We start from the raw sequence: 24,258 nt of genomic DNA on the forward strand, positions 1-24,258 counted from the left end.
CACATCTCTTCTGCATGTTGAAACATGAAAAACGCCTGGTCTGATATTTGTTAAGTACTTGAACTTTAATAAGCACAACAAGTACAACGCTACGTCGAGCACATCGGGGACCTGATCCAAGAGCGCGTTGATCTGACGTAACAGCACGTAAACGAGGCTACTGACGTACCCAGACTCTTATCGGCGGGAGTACAAAATACACCACAATATTGAATAGTGTCAAGACAACAAACGAGTTCTTCATCGACAAAACATTAACAATTACACTTGCGATTAGCTACAAATTTTCCGTTCTTTACTACATACGAGTTTTGATTTTTAACAAGAGCACTGGAGTCGTGTTATTGTGTTTTCCCCTTTTATGTCTTCGACGTTTTAGGTTGCAACAGCGATTCTTCTGGAATGGGGGAAACAAATCACTTTCATTTCGACATCATAAACGATTTTGCCTATATATCTAAAACAATAGCAGCAATCTTTTATTTACACACGATTTAGTTTAAAGCAATAGGTCTTCTTGTGGGGTCGTGTTTAAACTAAAAGCTAAGAAAGCTATTTTGAGAACTCGAGTTTTACATGTCCAGACGAAACTTCTCAAACTCATTGATAATTCATCAATTTAAAACAAAGGAAATCACAACCGTGAAGGAGGTTTGGATACTCCGTCTTAATTAGCATAGATTTTGACGATTATACTTCTCCGCTTACTCCTTAGTTCTTCTTTCAATTGAGAAGACATATCAAACACTCGAAACAGTGTTTCATCGGACATCGAAACACCTCTGATTTCGTCAAAAATACTCTGCTGCGCGTCGTATTTTCAACTCTCTTCTCAGCGTTTGGATATCCCAAAGAAACACTGTCTCTCGTGTTTGACATATTACATCAAATTTTAATTTGATGATGCGTCTGATCACGCACAACGAATAATTAATATTTTCTCTAAATCGCATCCCTTAAATTTTTTAAAGTAAACATGGGCAGATATAATGTAATCAGTTCAACAACTGTGAAGCAAACTGTTCCAAATTTTGTAGGCAACATTAGTATTTTTTTCCTCTTTCGATTTTTTTCTTGTCGTGAACGTTTTTATCCAAAAAATGTAAACCACTCTTTCAGCAGAAAGGTCTTTCTTGTAACAAGCTCTTCAATCGAGAATTTTCATTCCGTTTCCAGAGCGCTTTCTTTTTAAAACGGTCATTTTTAAATTTACGATAGTTCAGCTGAGCACATTCCCCAAATGACAAAACTGGCAAAGATCTTCACTCTACAGATCCATCTTTGTGCTGGACAGGATAGTATCGACATATTTTCAGAACATACGCTGTGTGTAAGCAACACGCCGCTTCGCACACTGCTACACTGTAGAAGCAGGCTGTGCTCTAACATGTCAACACTCCGATTACCAAACAACATCTTACTTGATTTACTCTGGCCTATTTTGCCTAACTAGCACTAATATTTGGTTTAAGCTTACAACACTGAAGCACGCTTTCCTATCAACCAAGTGACAAACGTTGTATTTTATTCTTATGATTTTTTTTTTTTTTTTTTTGCAGAAATTTGTCCAGACGCACATCTTGTGAGATGCCATTTTGATTCGTGTCTGACAGGACCCTGTGAAAGTGGTTTCAAATGTATTGCTTGTAATAATTCCATAGGATTTTTTTGCAAACCATAGTTCCTGTAGAGGGCCGATCTAACCTCCGTTAATAGTACCATTCGTGCATCAGGTTAAAGCAAAGACTGAGATTGCTCCTACACGAAGAAAACTGCTTTACATTGCAAACGACCATGATTAAGCGAAAATTACTACTGTGAAATATCAATATATATAATACCCAAGGTACAGCGAAAATAACTGAGATAAAAATAATACATACAACTTCTTGCTTCCGCGTTGCTTTACAACCCAGAAGCACATCCTGGGAGGTGCCATTTTGATCCGTGTCTGACAGGACCCTATGAAAGTGGTTTCAAATGTATTACTTGTAATAATTGCATAGGATTTTTTGCAAGCCATTGTTCCTTAAGAGGGCCGCTCTAACGTCCGTTAAAAGTACCATTCGTGCATCGAGTTAAAGCAAAGACTGAAATCGTTCCTACACGATGAAACTGCTTTACGTTGCAAACGACCATGATTAAGAGAAAATTACAACTGTGAAATATCAATATATATAATGCCCATGGTAACGATCATGATTAGGCGAAAACTACAACTGTGAAATATCAATATTTATTACACAGAGACGAGTGTTTTACTGGGAAATACACCCCTCGTGAGATATTGTTCTTGCCACTGGAACATAAAATTCGTATCTTCTCGCCACCGAGTAATATCCTCTATATATAATGCCCGCGATACAGCGAAAATAACTGAGATAAAAATAATACATTCAACTTCTTTATCCGTGTTGCTTTACAACCCGAATTATATCTAAAAATTTGACCTTGCATCTTCTTATATTGAGCTTGTATTTTGTTGGTATGACGCCAGAAGACATAGTGATCTTTAAATGTCCATAACAGTGGTCTAAATCAACGACATAAGGATATTTAACAATTATTCCATGAGCGCGCGTTGGATATGAGATGGTAAATAGCCAACGAGGCCCGTAGGGCCGAGTTGGCTATAACCAATCTCATATCCAACAAGCGCGAATGGAATAATTGTTTTATTAAATTCTCAACCTTCGGTTTTGCTAAATTTTTATTTAAGTTTAAGAAACGACCGGAAAGTGAGGTGACTTCCGGGCGCCAAAACTACATGATCTCATGATCACATGATGAGTGCACCGCCGTGCGAGCAGTTGAATGAAAAATCAAAAGCGAAGCAAATTACCGTTGAACTCAATTTACAGTAATCCAAACTTCACGGTCTGTTTTGTACTGGTAAAAACCTTACTGCAGTGTCCTCAAGTGTTCAAAGTTCAAACTCATCGGGAAGAGTAATAATTGTGGACATTTACACTACAGTTGTAAAAATACTGGGGAAAGCTTCTCTGATCGCCATGCCGTGAAACGGAGGTTGAACTGGTGGAAAAATTATTTTCGACAAGAACTGCTCTCCCGGACTCTTGATGGGGAAATTCGTCTGGCATTGGTCTGCTCTGCTGCTGTATTTCGTTTTCCTTCCCCTGCACTGAAGTGGCACTACCAGAAGACGCATTTCCAATGAAATCACTGAGAGCGAGTGACATCTTCTGTTGTTGTTCCATCGAAGACCGCTCGTTGTAGGACTCAACTGCCTGGTCAGACTTGTGTCCCGTTATGGACTTGATGTGCCTCGTCTCGCAATTATGGTCGGAAAGCACTGTGACAGATGTAGCTCTCAGGCAGTGGTTTGTGAGATGTGGTTCTATACCCGCTCGCTTTGACATCTCTTTCATCACGTTGTCGAGCGTAGTTGTACCCAGAGGTGCGCTGCAAAACCAGATTTTGTCGGCTGCGGGATTGAACTTCTTGCTTTGACCATCTCTTGGTCTCTGAAACAGAGCATCTGACGTTGGATTGAGATGACCCAAGTAGTTCTTGAGCGTTTCCACTGGACATCTTTCAGATGCCGGGACGGAAAATATCTTCGCATCCGATTCATCCTCAGCATCTGCGAGGCCTCCCTGGTGATTTTTTGTAGCCGGCAAGTAACCAGGCTGACTTCTGTTCAGTTCGTAGTATTCAACCCCTTGTGGAGTTTTTCGTAGAGAAAGCATTGCGGGTGTCAACTGTCGCTGGTTTTCACGTCCCCGTCTTCCAAAAAAGAGGCCGAGGTAGAACCAAGCCGTCCTCTGTAACTGGGCAGGATTCAAACTGTCGGCTGGGCCGAGTTCGCCGCTCTCAAATAGTTTCTTCACCTGCTCTTTCGAGATTGCGTTTTTGTGAACGACGCCAGCTATTTTACCCGTTTTCCTTAGGTCTTTCACGAAAGCGTCCAAAACTTTATTTGCCTCAGTGAAAGCGGGGTCAGAGATTATGGAAAACGGTTTGTTGTGTGGCGGCGAGCGAAGAAAACGATCAATGGCGGCTCTTATGGATTTCGTGGATGAACTCTTATAATATGTGCCATCTTTCTTCCTCGCTGACGTGTAAAAGCACTTCAAACAAACGTTCAACTCTTCTTTTGACATTTCTTGTATTGATTTTGAAAATGTGGTGCCACCAGGACTAGCAAGCCACTCTAACATTAAGGTAAATATTGTTGTTGTTGTTACGTAACCTTCATGAATGCGTAAAATCTCGACGGTCGTATTTGAAATTTTGCAACTTTTAATTGAAAATTAACGGGTACGTACCGTTAAATAATCTCATCCCGAACTTTGTGGCTTTTTTTGTTGTTTCTGGGACAGCCTTGTCCATGATTTCTCGTATTTCTTCCGTGGATAGCTCACCAAATCTGCTTTTTTCATCCATTTTTTTTTTTCTGTCGACGAAACTTGGCTTCCCGGGAAAAATTTTATGCTGAACGACATTTGCCGCATTCATTTCCGTATAAGGTCAAACGCAGGTATAATGGCTGGTAACCGAGATCTAGTGAACAAATCAGAAAGCTATAATTGCATTATCCGAGGTTGAGAATTTAATAAATGACATTAAACGAACAATATAGAAGGCCCACCATAGAAGGCATTTAGAAACAACGACTACTGGGCCATAAATTGTTCGTTTAATGGTTTTTACACCGTGTGTTTATGACTATTTACATTTGAAAACAACTATGTCTACCGACGTCATTCCAACACAACAGAAGCTCAACACCTAGAGATGCAAGTCACGTTGTAAAGCAATGCGGAAGAAAAAAGCTAAATGTCTTATTATTAACTCATTTAATTTTCAGTGCGTCATAGGCATTACAGATATTGATAATTTATACCAGTAGTTTTTGCTGAGTCATGAATCGGTGGTTATATACAAAAGTGTTCTTGGCGAAGCAACATTGTCAGCCATCACTTTAACCTGGAAGGATCTCGGAAGTTCGTTTCTACGGCAGTTATAACTCAAGTGAGTAGAGTATGTATATTGTTTTCTTTAAATATTGAGGTCTGCTTTACGCTCAAGGTTCGAAGGCGTTCTAGTGGCTTTAAGGGGAATAGAATTTGTTCAATTGTCGGAGCTTCTGAATTCGGTTTATTCCCAAGAAGATGGTAACACTATTTCGCTATCCGCCACTGGCAAGGTCCATTTTGCCGGTTTGTGCATCTTGAAAAGTTAAGCCTAAATTTTTCATGGTCGTCGTTTGTAATCCACGTTAATCTTCTTCATCCTTAACTATCCTTGTTTCTTCATGGTTTATTATTATCACTTTGGTGTTTTTTGAATCTTAGAAAATTACTATTTTCAGGTTTTCTTCAAGTTGAAAGTAGTTTTGTACGTGGCCAGAATAACTCAAAAATACCTTGACCTAGCTCCTATAACATTTAGGTCATCCCTAACAAATTATAAGCTTTTCATCTGGGAATATAAGTAAGAACAAAGAAACGAAGAGAAATTGAATGAACTACTTGCAGTTTGTTTTGCAGTTTGTTTTGTGTGGAGGCGCGGTGGCCTCATGGTGATCGAGCGGTCCTGGTTCGAGCCCTGGCCGGGGACATTGTGTTGTGTTCTTGGGCAAGACGCTTTCCTCTCAAAGTGCTTCTCTCCACCCAGGTGTATAAATGGGTACCTGTGAATTTAATGCTGAGGGTAACCCTTCGATGAACTAGCATCCCATCCAGGAGGGAGTAGAAATACTCCTAGTCACTTCATGCTACTGAAACCGGGATAAGCTCCGGCCTGATGGGCCACTTAGCTCATATGCAGACTTCAGCTTTACCTTACCTTGAAGTTTGTAATTTAAACTGCATGTCATGTTGAAGTTATTGATTTTCTACATTCAGTTTATTTTTGCTAAATCTTGATTCATTAACCGTACACAGTCAAACCCTTTGTTATCCCTTCCACCTCGGGAGAGCACCAATGTGTTTGTGACGTCTCTAGGCAGGGTGGTGCCAATAAGTGCCAATAATCGAGTAAACGTTTAGTTCCCAGTTCTAAGGGAAAATGTACGTCAAAATGTTTTGGTTGTATACCGGCTTAAAAAGCAATGAGCCACAACTGAACTGTCTTAATTATTTACAAAATATTTCCCAAGATGTTTTTTCGTCGAGTTGAACGCAATAAGTAATACGGAAAGAATCCTTATTCAAGTAGTGTCCTCCGTATTAAGCGGCTTCTTTGTAACATCACGATGTATGTGACTTGCAGAGGGTGTCCTTATTTAAAAACAGTCATTATCATATGGGCAAAGCTGCTTCGAGTGTATATGCTTAAACTTTAAGGAACTATTGTTATCTTAGCAGGCGAGCTGAAGCGTCCAAACCATAAAGATATACATTGTTCTAACCGTCTTGATGTGCTTTGTTTCGTTGCAGCCCCAAAAAGTGAGTTTATAATTTGGTTTTAAATAATAACCTTAATACGTTTTCCAAAAACAGTTTTTGCCTTTTTTATATATTTGCTGATACCTTAGGCAGAGTTAATTTTTGGTGTACATTCTTGACTTGAGATTTCATCTATAAAATATTTTCAACATTTATAATGTTAATAAAGACGGTGAATTTTAAGCACGGTAATGAAATGTGAAGGTGAATTAATCAACATGACGCGAGCGTGGGACAAAGAAAAATTCTGAGTCCCCGACAGGAATCGAACCCATGACCTTCCAAACACAGGGCGGGCGCTCTATCCACTGAGCTACGAGAACTCATGGAGAGCAAGGTCATTTAACTTAGTTCATATATGACAGGTGTCCTGCATACTGCTAGGATCAACGCTATCGAAGTCATCGTAAGTAGTGATAAGTTAATAAAGGTGGTGTTCGGGAGGTCATGGGTTCGATTCCTGTCGGGGACTCAGAATTTTTCTTTGTCCCACGCTCGTGTCATGTTGATTAATTCACCTTCACATTTATAATGTTATTAAAACAGCGTTCCTTGTGAGAAATGAGTTTACCAAAAAATTGGGCTTGGTGCCTATTATTTCAATAATCGTATCCGTCTGTAACAAAATTCTCGATCGTGATTGGTTTTTCGGGTATCCATTTGTTACAAAATCGCGCGCGATCGCTTGGGTGTCCAACAGTTATCCCATTACAAAAATTTGCAATGGGATACCTACGCAACTGGCACGTCAATTACGTGCGTTATAATAGTATCCTTCTTAATGCTTTCTACAATTTTAAAACTTATGGAAAGCGTTACTGACTTTTTCGCTCAAAAGAATTTCTCAAAAGACTTTTTTTGTACTTAATAAATTGCTATAAATGCGATTAATGTTATAATTTTAACAAGAGTTCTGTATTTTTTTTTTTTTTTTTTGTGGCCGGTTCTCTCGTTGTCAGTGAAAAAAGAAAATGTGTTGCATTTGAACATCATAGTAACCTTTACCCAATCGTTTTCCTTCCTTCAGGTTTTTGGAGGCAAACTTGTTAAAAGGAATTTAGGTAAGAATTTGCTATTTAAACAATTCGTGGCTCCGTTTTCCGAATGAAACATCTTATCACTAAATATACATTTTACCGAATAATTGTTAGCTATTCGTAAATCTTTTCCCCAACAACTAAGCTGTTAGTCCGTTCCAGTCTCTGAATTCTCCCTTTTCTCGCCAATTACTTGACGGAGTCTAGTTTATGCTCCTGATGATACCAGGCTCGATTTTGTTGTCAACAGCCCTTTTAATTTTAATTTAATTTAATTTAATTTAATTTAATTTAATTTAATTTAATTTAATTTGTTTATCGAGGGAAACACAGAACAGTATACGTAGTAACTGAAAAACCAGTGGCCTTCATATAAATATTTACAGAATAAAAAGATGAACTATTATATTCACGGTTAACTTTTCTCATTTGCATTACAATGTTATCAAATGGATGCGAGGTGATTTCGGACAGAAACGTCAAAATAGCCCGAAATTGCCTCACATACATGCTGGTTTATATCATAATGCAAATGAGAAAAGTTAACCGTGAGAAAGGCTTCCGCTATAATTAGTAGCTTTGCTTACAACAGTTCGGCTGTCCTAATGACTGCAATCTGCTTACCAGTTGACAACTGAATTACATTTAGTTAAATTGTCATGAGTTTTTAGTGATTTTTATTGGTTTAAAAACACTTAGAACATGCTCTTCTAAAAACTATTTCATCAACGTTGCTTTTTTTAGTACTTTGTGCCCAAGAGAGTCCTATTCCGTGCTACCCTGATCTGTGTGCCAAACACAATCCCTGCCAGGGAGATTCCATTTGTGTTCCTTGTGCAGGCTGCGACGGTATCACTTGTAAACCCCATTTCTAAGGATGGAGACAGCATTAATAAATATCTGCGAGCCGTAGATCATTAAAAGCAAGCTGAAACTAAAGTGTGTTTTTCTTTTTATGTTAATCATTTTGGTGTGCGGGACTGGTATCGCTTTTTTATTTTTTATTTTTTTAACATGTTTCGACTTCGTCAAACACACATCAGACATTCACTTTGCCAATATCTCGCCAGCACGGTGTAACGTTTGGTCAATAACCGATATTATTATTTATATAATAAACCAAGTTATTCTCCCATTTTGATTGGTTCCCGCCTATGATCTATTAGAGGAAAGACGCATGATTGACGTCATCATTACAAAGTTCTTCCCTCTGTGTTTTAAAATGACGGAAAGTTTTGAGAATTTAGATATAATTTTACGCGTCTGGGCAAAAGACAAAGTACAAAAAAAGTCTTGTCGAGGCATTGAACAGGTACGAGAAGCAGGAAGAAGAAAGATAAAGCCGTTTCTTTTTTAGAAAATGACTCAGAAAAAATACTCGAGCAGTCTCAGTCGTCAGACTGTCGAGCGAGACTAAACCAAGGACAAAATTGGCCTTGGTAAGCCGAGAACAGTTCCTTTATCTCGAATTTGACAAACCCAATAAACAAAATGTCTATGAAATTAATTTATTTAAAAAATTCAACTTTTCTCAGTCTCAAATAATTATATTGTTCACACACTGATTGATGTCAGGAACATCACTTCTTGAAATCAGCTAAAATAAGCACATAACCTTGCTTTCCGATGCGAATGTTCCCGTCCGTTTGAGGGCACAGCAGTGAGCAAAGTATAGCTAACTACAGCTCACGGCCAATTGTATCGCAGCTTAAAGGTGTCTCCGAGACTATTCCAAACTGATTCAACCACAAAGGACACAAATTTCCGCCGTCACTAACGCTCCTTTCACTCAAACCTTGGATTGGAATGGCCTCCAGTTTACCGCAACCGCAAGTTTTCCGAACGTATTTTGTCAACTCCTGCAATATTCAAGGCAACATCCAAGCTTTTCGGCCCACAGGGCTGCTCCGATGACAAACACTGACTTGATTTTTCCAGCATTTTCTTTAAGATTTGTAGATTTCGCAATTCAACTCTGCTTTCGCCGTAAGTTTTCATTCCACGAGAAGCGACCCTCGAGTCAAGTTTGACAGTGGCGTGATCTTCCTGGACCAATCACAATTCTTTACTACGCATAGCAACCAATGAGATTGCTTCATTTTGTATAGACAATAGATTAAGTCAAATCGCATTTTTTTCGTGTTCGCCAAAGTGGCCAAAGGCCGGCTTTCGAGTTATGTTGAAATAAAAAAAAGCTTCATCCGTAGTACTTTGTTCCGTAATTATATAAAACAAATAGATTCCATGTTGCCGTGCGTCTGTTCTGTGCCACTTTTTTGTTCTTACCAATTTTGACGTCATCTGTGATCTATTACTGAACAGACGCACGGCAACATGCAATCTATTTGTTAAATAGACAAGAGCGTTTTATAATGGTAATTGAACTGGGTGAAGTGCGATTTGGTCTGAAATCATACGCGTGATTTCAAAATCGAACGAGCGCGCAGCGCGAGTTCAATTTGAAATCTCAAGTATGATTTCAGACCAAAATTGCACGACACGAATTTCAATTGGCACTTTATTAGATCCGTTTTGAAATCGCACAATTTTATCGCCCTAAATTTTAGATTTTGGTGTATTGTTCCATTAGCCGGTTTGTTGAAAATAGCGGAACCGGAAAAGCCGTTACATTTCACTTAGTATGCAAAACGATGTCATGTGAGGAAAACTCATTCGAGCATAACAAAGGACCAAGTAGTTCTGAAGTCAGTACGAAAAACCGTCTACTTCATGCATAAAAGTGCAATTCTCGTCGCCTGAATCAACGATGGAAAGCCTTCCTTTCTTCTGTGGTTGAGACTGATACTTCTAGTTGTCTTTGGCGAAGGAATTTGAAGGTGCAGCTTGTGGTAATTCTGCGATGGATTTCTTCTGAGTTGTGAAACTCCCTCGAGTGCACGATGCCCAGTGGATAGTTTTTCTCTTTTAAATACCCGTTCAATGACACTCTGCATGATTTCAAGGGATTCCAGCTCGTTATCATCTCCGTTTATTTTTTGTAACCTCGGCGTAGAACTTTATACTGAGGACCTTGTCAAGTTCATGCGGCGTCATTTGTTTCAGATATTTTCAAGATGGCGGGACTAGTGGCACCAGTTTCGGAAGACGTTCGTTCATTCACTGTTTTATGGAGCGGGCGTATTTTGACTATGTAAATTCACAGTGACAGAGTTGAGCTCTTGCAGACGTTGAAGGAAAATCTTTAACTATAAAAAATTGCGATAAAGTATTTCTAAGCATATTGAGAAAGTTTAAAATTTGTTAAAAAACGACGACGTTTCGACGTTGAGCTAACGTCATTATCAAGTCAAAATGATAGTTGTTAAAAAATGTATAAATAGTCACTAAAACAATAGTTCAATGGATGTGTTGAAGGAAAATCGCCAAAATATTCGTCAAAATGAACACTGAAAGTTAGAAACTTCCCTTAAAGTAGGTCTTCAGCCTGAAGGAGCTCATAATCGTCATTCAGAAACTGTAATTAATTAAATGCATCAATTGTTTTGAAAAAAAAACCAACAACAACAAAGTTTTGGCAATAATAGTTGCAAAATTCTCCACCCAATGGCTTTTTGCCTTTCATTTTGCTGAATTTTTGTTAGTTGCTTTAAATCCTGCCTTAAACTAACCTTGATATCTGATTGGTCATTTTGTTTTACTGCCCCAGTCTCATTAGCTGAGAAAAAATGCGATTTAGAGCAAAAAATAGTGCGATTCGTGAATAAATCGCACCGCTGAGAGCTAATCAGATTGCAACGATAGCCAGTGACTTCACAATGGAGTTAATAAACTGGAAAATACACCACTCGTAAAATTCATACGAAACCACATACGGGACTCGAGTGGCGTATTTTCCATATCCTCATTAGTGAAGATATCGATGATTTCACTGATATCAAGTTTGTCTCTGAAATTGTACTTAAATTCGTTGGTGTATCATCGAAACATCTTCGGGTCTTCCTCGAAAATCTTCGGCAATCTTCGGTAATCTTCGGTAATTTCGGAAATGTTAAGCAACGTTCGTGGGCCCTTCGGACAAATTTTGGAGAATATTCGGAAACTTCGGCAAGTGGTTGGAAATCTTCGGAAAATCGTCAAAAACGCCGTCATCAGTATGTCTACATAATGAAAAGAACATTACACGTTAGCTCGAAGATATGACTTTTATATTCTCGTGGCAAGAACAATATCTCACGAGCGAGCGCAGCGAACGAGTGAGATATTGTTCTTGCCACTCGAACATAAAATTCGTATCTTCTCGCCACCGTGTAATATCCTCTATTTATTATATGACCGTGTCTCACAAGGACTGGGAACTACCGAAATTACGAATTTGATTGGGTGCAATCGATGTTGACTGCGGTCTAGCAAAGCAAAATCAACTTACAGCAAAATAAAATAAACTTACAGCAAAAGAAAATCTACTGACGGCAAAACAAAATCAACTCGTGAAAACACTTGAAGCAGCCTGGCCATTTCTAACGTGAGTGTTGTTTTCATTTATTATATGGTTTTGTCTCACAAGGACCAGGAACTACCGAACTCACGAATCTGATTGGCTGGTATCGATATTGACCGCGGTCTAGATTTTCTCATCAAGACCAGCATTTATACCGGTTACATTTTGCGGTGAAAAAGTTCCAAACTAAAATACAAAAATATTGGCTATTTTCTTCTAAATGGAAGTGCCAAAAAGCATGCTGAGAAAAAGAAAAGTAAGAGGACAAGCAAACTTTGGCAGATTTAAGTTCAGTTTATTGCCGTTCGCAAGAAAAAGGGTCAGCTAGGTAGTACAAACCAGTTACATTAAACGAATTATATTTTTCTTGATTGCCATATAATAAACACCTTATTAACCCAGCTTAGTCGGTCTGTATGTGAGAATCTTGACCTCGTTCGTGTGTACTCACGACCAAGGTCCAGATTCTCCCTTACAGACCTCCTGCTCGGTTAATAAGAGCTAATTGCATAACGTGTTCATATAAAACATGTCAAATGTTGCCAAATCACCTCGAGCAACGATAAACCGATTTCGTTTACAGTTCAGTGTTTAGTATTCTTCTGCAGTATAATTGGTGCACATTGGGTTGTAAACAGGCAGCTGGATGCAAAAGGTGTTTTTGCGATAACCGAGGAAATTCTCGCGCGCTCATTAGCTAAGTTTCGTTGTCAATAAGCGGACATAAACATGACTCGTTATAATTTATGCGATGCGTCAACGAGCGAGAGCCGACAATTTGACAATTTGCTATCGTAAAAACAAATTGACGTCAGTTTTTCATGCGTCTGTCCTGCTATCGACAATGAATTTTGTCATAACATTGTCAAAGTAGTCTGTGAGGATTTGTTTACAATCTCTGAAATCATAAAAAGAAAGATTCTAAAATCTCTGAATGCTAAATAAAACACAGGCGGCCCAAGCTCTCAATGTTATCCTTTTTTTTTTCTTTTTTATGCGAACGTTCAGGCTAACGTGACATATGGCATGTACTCTTACATAACGACCGAATTTGACCACGCGAAACATGACTCCCGCCTTGCAGCATATGGAGGTGTTGTGTTACAACGGTTTGAATTTATAAAGGTTTGTATGGGAATGCAACGGCTTTGCTTGAAAAGCCAATTATTCTTATATTTTGTGAATAAAATCTACTTACCCTGTTGCTGTGTTGTATTCTTTGTTGTTTGCCAGCTCCTCGGGCCGATCTAACGCGATTTCGGCGAGTTATCGTTCTGTGGGTTTCCACTACTAAAAGAAAGACAAGACCGGACACCGATTTCCGGAGTGCCCGCCGCTCGAAGCGAATAAATCCACTGAAAATAACCCTGCCGGCTCAATTCCTCCGTAGAATCGAAGAAGAGATGTTGAAGTTCCATGTCAGTTCACTCGCAACGCGATTCTGTCCACAACGCCTTCGCAACGATACATTTATTTCGAGATTGCTTCGCTCGTAAACTCGAAAACAGCCGCGTCACAAAAGTTAGGACACTTTCGCGGTGTTGGGTAACTATAATAAGCCCGACCGGGGGTAGTCAGCAACGATTTGTCAACGGTCAAACCAAAATGCTCCCCGGGTAACCGGGCACCCCCTCTATGGGTTTGACAACTAAAGCACGAGGGTACCCGGGGAGCATTTTGGTCTGACCGTTGACAAATCGTTGCTGACTACCCCCGGTCGGGCTAATTATAGTTACCCAACACCGCGAAAGTGTCCTAACTTTTGTGACGCGGCTGTTTTCGAGTTTACGAGCGAAGCAATCTCGAAATAAATGTATCGTTGCGAAGGCGTTGTGGACGGCATCGCGTCGCGAGTGAACTGACATGGAACTTCAACATCTCTTCTTCGATTCTACGGAGGAATTGAGCCGGCAGGGTTATTTTCAGTGGATTTATTCGCTTCGAGCGGCGGGCACTCCGGAAATCGGTGTCCGGCCTTGTCTTTCTTTTAGTAGTGGAAACCCACAGAACGATAACTCGCCGAAATCGCGTTAGATCGGCCCGAGGAGCTGGCAAACAACAAAGAATACAACACAGCAACAGGGTAAGTAGATTTTATTCACAAAATATAAGAATAATTGGCTTTTCAAGCAAAGCCGTTGCATTCCCATACAAACCTTTATAAATTCAAACCGTTGTAACACAACACCTCCATATGCTGCAAGGCGGGAGTCATGTTTCGCGTGGTCAAGTTCGGTCGTTATGTAATAGTACATGCCATATGTCACGTTAGTCTGAACGTTCGCATAAAAAGGGAAAAAAAACCGATAACATTGAGAGCTTGGGCCGCCTGTGAATAAAATTAGCAGTTTCATGTAACGACGTCTGCAGAATTTATAATTAAATTACTCGATTCTGATCGGCTAAAAAGGAAGGCAGTTCTCATGTAACACGAGTGCAACTTTGAAATACCAGTGCAAATTACAACGAAGATATCCGAAGTTAGTGCGAAGACACTCACAACTGCCGAAGGTAATCCGAGGTAATTCGAAGGTGGTCGAGGCTCACGCGAACCCTTCCGAATATAGCCGAAGGTAATTGGACGTTATCCGAGCACTTCCAAAGACTAAAAAATGTTTAAGCAAGCAACCGGAACGATGATCCTGCTGGTATACGTTGGATCAATAGTGATCTAATCGGCTTCACATATAACATGAATAATATAAAAGCAGAAACCGACACAACGTAGGATGATTTTTTTGAAAGTGTAGCCGAAATATAGTACACTTTCAGTAAAATCATCCTACGTTGTGTCGGTTTCTGCTTTATATTCTTCACATCCAAAGATCATCCGAACCCTTGCCTTCTAAAGATCAACAAATATCGCCCAAACGTTTAGGAAGACCTCCGACAATGACTCGAACCCTTACAAAGTTTTAAGTTTTGACTATTGTCGTAATCTAACCAACATTTAATGAGTTTAGTCGAGCACTCAATTTCGTTAAAAGCTATAGCTAACAATTAGCGTGGGCGATCGGGCATATCAATCAACAAAAAGACTGTACCGTTTAAACATGGAAACCATGTGTTCCAGCAGTGGTCATTAAGGTAAGGTGACTGTTTAAGAGACGTTTTTTTCTACCAGCACCTGTTCCTTATATTGGTCATCGATTAATTCAGAAATGGAGAACATTTTCCGTGTTTTTTGGATTTATAGAAATACGGGTGAAAGTTTGAGAGGACGAGCCTACAGGCGAGTGTTTCCACAGCTTTTAGAGTTCTCCCAAACTTCCAAACGTTTTTTCTATGCCTCGATATAAACTCTTTCAGAAAACACCGTAAGAAAAAGACAGGAAAATCATTAGTTCGATTGTCAAAATTTAAATTATCTTTGCTTGTGCCATCATTATGTCAATAGCTCGTGTTACACGTGTTACATCTGTGTTTCTGTCTTGTTATTGAAGTACTAGTTTTAGCACACACTGAAGCATAATATATGGTGAATGGAAAGTAGTGGTAAAATGTAGTCATCTTGATTCATTCTTGATTCTTGATTCAGCGCACATGTTGTGGGAATGAGTTGTCTGATGAGTTACCAGTCACCCACGGGGTTCCTCAGGGAAGTATCTCGGGTCCCCTCCTATTTGTCATCTACATCAACGATATGCCAAGCGTTCTAGATGCCTGTCAAGCGTCACTCTATGCAGACAATACGGTGATCTACTACTATGGGTCTTCCTCCCAGGAGCTGACTGACAAGCTCAATCAAGACCTCCTGGCGGTGGCGAAATGGCTGAACGAACATAAATTAACACTGAATCTGGACAAAACCAAATGTATGCTCATAGGCAGTAACAGGAAACTAGAGAGTAAAGTTGCTCTAACTGTGTCTATTTTTGATCATTGTGTGAACGATGTTACTTGTTTTAAATATCTTGGAATTTTAATATCGTCTGATTTTACCTGGACAAATCATGTCGAATATATGGCAGGGAAAATTAACCAAAGGCTTGGCCTACTTAGGCGCATTAAGCTTTTATTACCGTTTAGGGCGCGCATTCTTTATTACTAAAGTCTTGTCATGCCCTTATTCGAGTAGGCAGATCTAGTTTGGGGTGACAAGCATAATGTAACTTTAATGTCTAGCCTACAAGTTTTGCAAAATAAAGCGGCTAAAATAATTTTAGATCGACCGCTGTATTCATCTGCGTCGCATGCATTAGCGACTCTGAAGTGGATACCATTAGAGAAAAGGCGTTTCCAGCGAAGATGTGTGCATGTATACAAATGCCTAAATGGATTTATAAATCACGAATTGACTTTAGTAACACAACAACATCAGCATAATTATAACACCAGACATAAAGTCAATCTTAGACTCCCCTGCGTTAGAACGAATTGGGTAAAACAAAGAACTGCCTATCGCGCTGTTAATGATTTTAATTCTCTCAGCCAGATAATACGAGACTTTGCTAATGTAGATATTTTTAAGAGACAGGTTTTTAATTTTTTAACTTAAGTGTTTTATAAATTTCATATTTTTAGTTCTATTAATTACTATTAATCTTTGAGGCCCTTTTCGAAAACCACATGTACGTGAAAAAGTTTCCTCAATAAAGATTATTATTATTATTGTTATTATTATTATTATTATTATTATTATTATTATTCAAATCTTTGGACTCTTGTTCGACCATCTGTTTGCATTCAGTCGCATTGCCGGCAAGAAAAGTGAATTTAAGGTGAGGTGGATTTCAATTAGGTTTATTATAATTTTCAGCTTTAGAATTACTATTTTCAACTGGAATTCAACCACACTTCGCTATTTTTTCCGTGTATGCCTTAGGGTCAAACTACATCAATCGAGACCGCTATGTATACGTGTGTGAGAAACGGCCCTCAGTTGCAAAGACTGTGTTTGTAGGTATACTTTTGATATATGATGGCTACGTAAATAATATTAAAATCCTTCCTTATTTTCAATTTGAAGCAGTTGGGGTGTTACCGCTAGACTGTAAATCCGGTTAGCTCGATTAAACGGCATCCAAACTTAACATTTATGGTGTACTGCCATTCTCAGAGCAAACTTGCTTTTTAGATGATTATAACTTTAAAACCATGTTTGGCGACTTGCTTTCTTAGCTACATTAAACCGCATCCAAACTTGGCATTGATGGTGCACTGCAAAGATGGTGCACTCATAGCAATGTTGTTTTACAGAAGCTTACATGAGCTTCAAAACAATGTTTGAAGTAAAAAACATCCGTCCTGATGTAGAAGTACGGGTTTAAGTCAGTACACGCTAAAGATATTTGATATAAGGCGAATTAATGGCAAGCCAGTTTAAGTAGTGGAAACACTGTGGTCTTCTTGCTTTATTTAATGAAGACTTTGGACAGCTGTTCGACCATCTGTTTGCATTGAATCGCACTGCAAATTAAAAGTGAGGTTCAAACAATCTTCGCTATTTTGCCGTGTTTGTCGAGGATCAAAATAATCAAACGTCTCTAGGTGTTCTCTGAAATTGTGATCTTAGAAGGAATCATGTCTTAGTTATTTCATGATGGCCTCGTTAAGGGACCGTTAGTAATGCTAAAATCCTTTTTATAATTTGAAGAAGCTGGAGTGTAATGGCTAAATCCGGTTAACTGAACTTGGCGGTTTGGCGTAATTTCAAATTTGCGCTCACCACAATAAAACTAATCTATTATTATAGGCGGTGAAATATGCAGGGGATTTTAGGTTTTGCCTATTTTGTGATTCCATCACTTAGCATAGCCATCAATCCGATAATTTTATTCACATATAGCACTAATTTTGGGGGGGGGGGGGGGGGAGGGGCGGTGGAAAGTTTCCAAGTGTTTCATTTGAGCCAGACTAAAAGTTTTAGTTCGAAATACAGCCATGCTTCTCGTGACCGTGGTTTGCAAAACGCGAGGATAACAGGAGAATTTGAAATGTCAGGGCTCTTCAATCAACAGTCCCTCCACTTCTATGAGAGATTTCGTGCTGGAACTTAGTCTCCTCTCATCTGATCACTGGCAATCTTTACATTCGCATCGATTATTTTCGATAAAGAAATAAAAAAAAATGCATAACAACAACAACAACAAACTTGATTTCTCACGATTTGCATTATAGATAAAATTACAATTTTTCTTAATATTAACAATATACCTTTTCAGTTTATAACTATAAAAGTTAGAGTATGGCGATCAAGTAAACCATTCGGTATTGCAAGCAACTGCTATTGAAATAGAATAACTAGCTTTTCATTATAATTACTGAGTTGCTTAAAAATCCATTTTTTCAAACATTTGAGAAAGAACTGATAAAGTTGCAATTGGCTGATAATTCGCTGAGTCGGTTGTGTGCCAACCCCACCCCCCCCCCCCCCTCCCTTTCTTGTCAATAGGAGTTACTTTCTATATTTGGAGTATATCTGAAACGGTTACTTGTCGCAAGGATTGATTATAGATTGCTGTAAGTGCCCCACTTATTGAAGAGGCATGCTAGTTTAATACATTTTGGGGGGACTCCAGTGGAAGATTTTTTTAGCTCTAGTCCCATTTTTGCGTCCTGTACTTCGTGTGTGTAGATTCCGCGAAACTGTCCAGGCAAGGCTTAGTGGGATTTGTATCGCTCGGCGGGAGGTTTTCAGAAAGATTTCTAGCCACATTTATAAAATGCGTATTTAATTGATGGGCGATATTCTTCCTATCTGTGTAGGACTTGTCATTGGATAATAATTTTGTTACTGCTGGTGGGGCGCTGGTTTCAATCGCCGGGTAAAATATTTTTGCAGTAATTCTACGATAACGACAAACTTTACCTGTTAGATCCCGGAAGGTACGCAAGAACCAGGGGAAACATGAACAACTCTACTCACATCGATACCAGTGGAAATCCGTCTTGCCCGGGCAGTGTTTCTGTGTTCTTCACAACAGCCCTGGCTGTGATAAGCTTAGGAGGGTTTATCGCAGACAGTAGGCTGATTTAGCAAGAGAACGGGAAAGTCACTTGACGACGGCGCGCGCAGTACAAATACCCAAATATGGTCAAATTAGAACAGAATCCAGGTTATTCCGCGCGCATTGCAGTCGTCATCTGACCATTTTTGGGTATTGTACTGCGCGCGCCGTCGTCAAGTGACGTTCCCGTTCTCTTGCTAAATAAGCCTATTTTGGTAATCTCTGCGGTGTACAAAACGCCAAGCCTCACAACAAGCACAAACTACTACTGTGTGAACATGGCGGTCTCAGACTTTCTTTCCAGCCTTACCACCTGGCCTCTGTACCTTACTGATGAGATTATAACGAGCAGTGGAAGTCTCATACAAGGTCCTCTGGCAACTGCTGGGTGCAAAGTGGGAGTGTTCTGTAGAATAGCATCGATTATAGTGTCAATTCTAAGCCTGGTTATGATTGCTGTTGACAGATTTGTGGCTATTGTATTTCCATTGAAAGCGATGCTGATCACACGAAAGATGAGGGCTGTCCTACTGCTTACAACGTGGTTTGTGTCGATAGCTTATTGCATTCCCATCGTCTACTATTACAGAAAGGAAAACGTTGGTCAAGAAACATATTGCAAGTTTGCGTGGAATAGGTTTGCGCTCATGCTATACAACATTACGGGCCTGGCCTTATTCCAGTTATTTCCACTACTTACATGTACAATCATCATTCTTTATTCCCGTATCATGAGCGCATTGAGACAAAGGTCAAACGCAGAATACACTGCAAGGTGCGGTAACAACCAACAAAACAGATTTAAGCAGACCCAAAACTTCATGAAGACATTCAGGTCAATCGTTGTTGTGTTGTTCACTTTGTTTTCACTTTCTACTCTGTATTTGATTCTAAAAATCATTCCTCCTGTACTTTTTACCAGAGACCGGTGCAAGTGGATCTTCGGTTTCGCCTATTTTGTGATTCCATCACTTGGCATAGCCATCAATTCGCTAATTTTATTCACATATAACACTAATTTTCATCAAGCTGTGCCAAAGCTTTGCCCTTTTCCTTCACGCAATGCCGTTCATATAGCAAAGCAGGAGAGCACGACGAGGCCGTCAAAATATGTCTAGCTACAGCTCGTGGCATTTGAACAGAGACCGTGTTGGATATGAAAGTTGCTGGCATACTGTTGTCAAATGAGTCTGTTGTATCGTACCGTTAGGACTGGGCTTTAGGCCCATTGCATGCTGGGGCCACGCAGACCCGGTTACCTTTATTTGGAGTTTCAGCCACCATGGCATCCGTAGGCTATTAAGGAGTCCCATTATCCTTTAAGACTGTTACTAGTGTCAGTAAATCGACATACGTGGTGTGAACCCGAGGCAATATATTTTACACTTAATTATCGATGCCGAAGGACGCAGTTAGTTTTGTTTTCCCGAGAATCTCGTTGTTTCCCCAGACGAAGTCGACGGATATATCGATTTGAGCTAAATTTTCTCAGAGAGAAAGCAAAATCTAACACGGTTTGAGCTGTAGGCCTTGAGAAGGACTGATGAAAAATGACTGAAAAACCGACTGGAAAATCATTTACAAAGTCAGATGATAATACTGTATGTTGACACAAAAGTTCAGTCACGCTAAATTGTATTATATTGGTCCTTGTCATTGAATAAATACCAACTGTATGTAAATTCCCCCTTTTTCAGCAATTCAAATTATCTTTCGACACATATTCCCGTATCATGTGCACTTTGAGGCAACCCAGACTGATCGCTTAGGAAGAAAATATGTTAATTCCAAGTTTTTTAGATACGTCTGTTGCCATATGAGGAAAGGTAAGGGAGTGAATAGGTTTATGGATTGAGGGGGGATTGCGGACATCGGAAATGGATTGAAGTTTGGTATTATGTATGTCCTAAGGCAATCGACATTTCCATGGAAACGATAAACAAACATTGAGAAACCGTAAAACACGAATTATACACGAAGCAGATGTGAAAGTTAATGTCGGCCATTGTTTTAATCTATAGTTTATGGTAAGTAGAATTCTGAAAAACAAAAAAAAAATCTGTATATTAGATTTTAAGTAAATCGCAAAAAAAAACAAAAACATTTCAATACTTTTTGCGTAAATAATGCTTATAGGTCCGACATTTAAGCACTGTTTTGGTGAAATTGCTTTAAATAACAACAAAATGTGTCTTGGAGTTATTATGTTTTGAAGCCACGAAAGTTTTGCTGAGTTTCATTTTCGCAGGGTGACCTTTTCAGCCTCGATCAACTGGGGGTTCTGTCATCGATTTTCAGGGGAAAATGTTTAAAAGCCGACAGCTAGGGTGCGATCGGATTTTTGACCATGACATGGTAGTTTAAAATAGGACTAATTATTGAAACTCTTGAGTTGCTAGCCAGTTTGCTAGCCAAAACAAGTATCGTTCAAATTCGAAAAAAGCCAACTTGAAGTTAAAATAAGATTGCTTATGTGGTCGAGGTTCATGTTTTGAATGCGTGCTCCAGTCTCCAGGATGGGAGACGAAATCTAGCTCCAATAGTTCAGCCGAACTAAGGACATTGTTTGGCCATCGTCCATTTTTGCAGGTTGTGTGGAAAATTTGAAACACTCCGGAGCGCTAGTTACGAAGTTAATAAGTCGCTAAGTGCTAACACGAACAACTACGATATCTCCTCGATAGTGATTTATCACGTTCCTCTAAAGGCGTCATGCAACGTTTGAAAAACCACATCAAACCAAGGGCGTCTGTTTTTTTTTGTTTTTTGTTTTTTTTTGTTGTTTTCCCTTTTTTCATGTTTTAACCGATAACGAGGTTATCAGGCGATTCTATTTCGTCACCTGTCTTTGTCACAAGGAAATCACGTGAGATATGCATGCGCACCTCTGCCTACAGTTGCTTGCTAAGCTTCAAAGCGTTTGGAGTTACGTCGACCACTTTCACTTGTTTAGAAGAATTAATCCCTTGAATAACAAGATATACCAGAGCTGTTAAGTACTAAAAAACTCCTACTCATCTGGGACCCGCCAGATTCAGCGAAGATCCAGAAGAAATCAGACATTTCGAGTTGACATCATCTTGAGAAATGGCGGGAAAACACTCCCACGAGAACGATACTCAGGAAAACGTTGGAAACATGGCGGAGTTAGACCACAATGAAGACGGTTAACTCCTTGGGGAAGGTGATGAAATCAACCATTCCCCAAGGACAAAACCTGCCGCTTTAGGAAAAAACCAACGAACCGTTGGGAGCGACACTTCTACAGCTGAATGACAACATGTTGTCAGTAACTAAGTCGATGCGCCCCACGCAAGAAACCCTTGAACGGTGTTCTGATGGCCACAGACCTTCGAAAAGGCCAAGAGTTAATGAATTGTCTGACACAGACACCGATTCAAATAAGGACGCGTCCGAATTTTCCGAAGATGACTGGGTCGAGCTACTTGAAGGAGAGACGAGTTGCCCGACTCGGGACTCGAAAGATGATCCGATCGACACGATTATAAATGATCTCAATGCAGACGAGCAGACTGACCAAGATGTATCGGATAAGCGCGCCAAACTCAATAAAAAGAGATGGTCGGAGAAATGAAATTCAGATTAACTCTCTGAGAAATTAAAGAAACATTCCCGACCCGGAAACCCTCAGATCAGCCAATACCCAGAACATCGTTTCAAGGTGGGCACAATTATTGCAAAATGCACTGACAATTTGCTCAAGGCCCGCATAAAAGGATGCAAAGAAAATTTGCATTGATGAAATGGTTCGTTGTCATACCGATGCTCTGGCTTTGTTAGGCCACACGCAATACGACTCATCACTGAAAAGGCGCGAGGCGATAAGACCCAGCCTCAAGAAAGAATATGCTGCACTTTGCTCTCCAAATGTCCCTGTTACTTCGTTGCTTTTTGGGAATGACCTTCAACAGCAGCTTAACAATATCAAAGCGGCCAATAAAATCTCACAAGCGTACGCGAACGCCAACAAATCGAAAAAGGCTGACTACAAGGGCGTTCTTAGTGGCAGCGGACGGCACAGATCCTACGACTAATAGTACAAAAGGTCTTTTCATTCCAAAAACCAATGGCGAAATTGTGGGGACAACTCAAAAAACTTCAAAGCCCCCTTCTACAAGAAGAAGTAGGGGGGCAAGAGCTAAATACAACTGTTAATGAGCTGACCAACATCCAAACCCTGCAGGTGAGCAATTTTGAGTCTAATGTTGAGAACGTTAAACAATTATTATTGTTTAAGATTCAGCGCTTTAAGGATGGCAGCGTAAGAAAATTTTATCCGAGATGGACAGACTTAACCTCGGACCCTGAGGTCCTGGGCACTGTGAAAGGAGCGTTTATTGAATTTACTACCACCCCTTATCAAGACAGGGTTCCAGCACAAAAGAAATTCAGTGTAGATGAAAGCACTGTTATTCAGCCTGAAATTAACAAATTACTTCAGAAAGAGGTTATCATACCTACTAGAAATGAACCAGGGCAATTTATATCTACTACATTCCTCAGACCAAAACCTGATTTCACTCATCACATGATCCTAAATTTAAAACTACTTAATAGCTCAATAAAATATGAACACTTTAAAATAGACACCCTCTGGACGGTGTTTCGAATGATGAAACCTAATTGTTATATGACCTCCGTTGATATCAAGGATGCGTATTATTCAGTGCCCATGGCTGTAACTGACCAGAAATACCTTAAATTTGAATGACAAGGAAAACTGTATAAATGTACATGTTTCCCTAATGGCCTGGCGTTGTGCCCAAGAAAGTTCACTAAACTGCTCAAGCCTGTAGATATCATCAAATTATTTGATTCGCCGGATTTCATAATACACACAGAAAAGTTAGTCTTCCTCCCTACCCAAACCATTACTTTTGTAGTATTTATCCTAGACTCTAGGAATATGACAGTTTGCCTCACAGAACAAAAACAACTCGAAATGAAAAATGCCCGCCTCCATATTATCAAGGTTCAGAGGCCAACAATTAGACTTATTGCACAGTTGTTGGGGCTAATGACCTCCAGCTCCCCTGGGATGTATCACCGCAGATTTGACACGGAGAAAACCAAAGTCCTATCCCAATGTGAGGACTTTGAGGGTACCATGGAATTAACATCCCCTGTTCTTGATGATATAAACTGGTGGATAAATAATATTCATTTATCATATTATGTCATTGATCATGGGGAGCCTCATGCAGTCTTATACACAGATGCCTCAACAACTGGGTGGGGCTGTGAATTTTAGGGAGCCCCCACAGGGGGGTCGTGGAGCTCAATTGAGACCCAAAATCACATTAATTGCCTTGAAATGTTGGCCTTCAAACTAGGACTACAATATTTTCAGGAAAAATCAGACATCAGCATTTGAAACT

At 39.7% G+C, this 24,258-nt stretch overlaps 2 protein-coding genes, 1 long non-coding RNA gene and 1 pseudogene across 4 annotated transcripts in view; 3 read left to right on the top strand and 1 right to left on the bottom strand.

Moving 5' to 3' along the window:
* The window catches only part of LOC145498412 (uncharacterized), a 28,725-nt gene extending 20,088 nt beyond the window's left edge, over positions 1-8,637 (top strand). The window contains exons 1-4 of one of the 2 annotated variants that reach the window (XR_014050853.1): positions 4,626-5,004; positions 6,333-6,413; positions 7,441-7,474; positions 8,195-8,637. This is a non-coding gene — a long non-coding RNA (uncharacterized LOC145498412). Of the gene's footprint in view, positions 1-4,625; positions 5,005-6,332; positions 6,414-7,440; positions 7,475-8,194 lie in introns of those variants that run through there. The other variant, XR_014050854.1, reaches the window with a different exon arrangement.
* Positions 1-17,908, top strand: part of LOC145498443 (melanopsin-like) — a 30,603-nt pseudogene extending 12,695 nt beyond the window's left edge.
* On the bottom strand, positions 2,560-5,837 carry LOC145497336 (uncharacterized). Its single transcript, XM_081477161.1, has 2 exons — positions 5,812-5,837; positions 2,560-4,260 (listed from the first exon to the last, which is right to left on the bottom strand). The coding sequence occupies exons 1-2, from the start codon at positions 5,835-5,837 to the stop codon at positions 2,937-2,939; spliced, it is 1,350 nt and encodes a 449-aa protein (XP_081333287.1). The 3' UTR covers positions 2,560-2,936.
* Positions 17,909-18,280: 372 nt separating the features above from the next.
* Positions 18,281-20,492, top strand: LOC145498391 (melanopsin-like). The gene is made up of 2 exons (XM_081478319.1): positions 18,281-18,872; positions 19,068-20,492. Exons 1-2 carry the CDS (start codon positions 18,760-18,762, stop codon positions 19,975-19,977), a joined length of 1,023 nt encoding a protein of 340 aa, XP_081334445.1. The 5' UTR covers positions 18,281-18,759; the 3' UTR covers positions 19,978-20,492.
* Positions 20,493-24,258: the final 3,766 nt, after the last annotated feature.

The sequence above is a fragment of the Orbicella franksi genome, chromosome 9, assembly GCF_964199315.1.
Source record: "Orbicella franksi chromosome 9, jaOrbFran1.1, whole genome shotgun sequence".
NCBI classification, from domain to species: Eukaryota; Metazoa; Cnidaria; class Anthozoa; order Scleractinia; family Merulinidae; genus Orbicella; species Orbicella franksi.

What these genes read in the sequence shown, in the direction of transcription:
- LOC145498391 (XM_081478319.1), top strand. Translation starts at nt 18,760, where the DNA reads ATGAACAACTCTACTCACATCGATACCAGTGGAAATCCGTCTTGCCCG. An exon ending in TTAGGAGGGTTTATCGCAGA is followed by an intron (nt 18,873 to 19,067) that starts CAGTAGGCTGAT and finishes GCTAAATAAGCC; the next exon opens with TATTTTGGTAATCTCTGCGG.
- LOC145497336 (XM_081477161.1), bottom strand. Translation starts at nt 5,837, where the DNA reads ATGCAGTTTAAATTACAAACTTCAAG. An exon ending in TTTAAATTACAAACTTCAAG is followed by an intron (nt 4,261 to 5,811) that starts GTAAGGTAAAGC and finishes TTCAATTAAAAG; the next exon opens with TTGCAAAATTTCAAATACGA.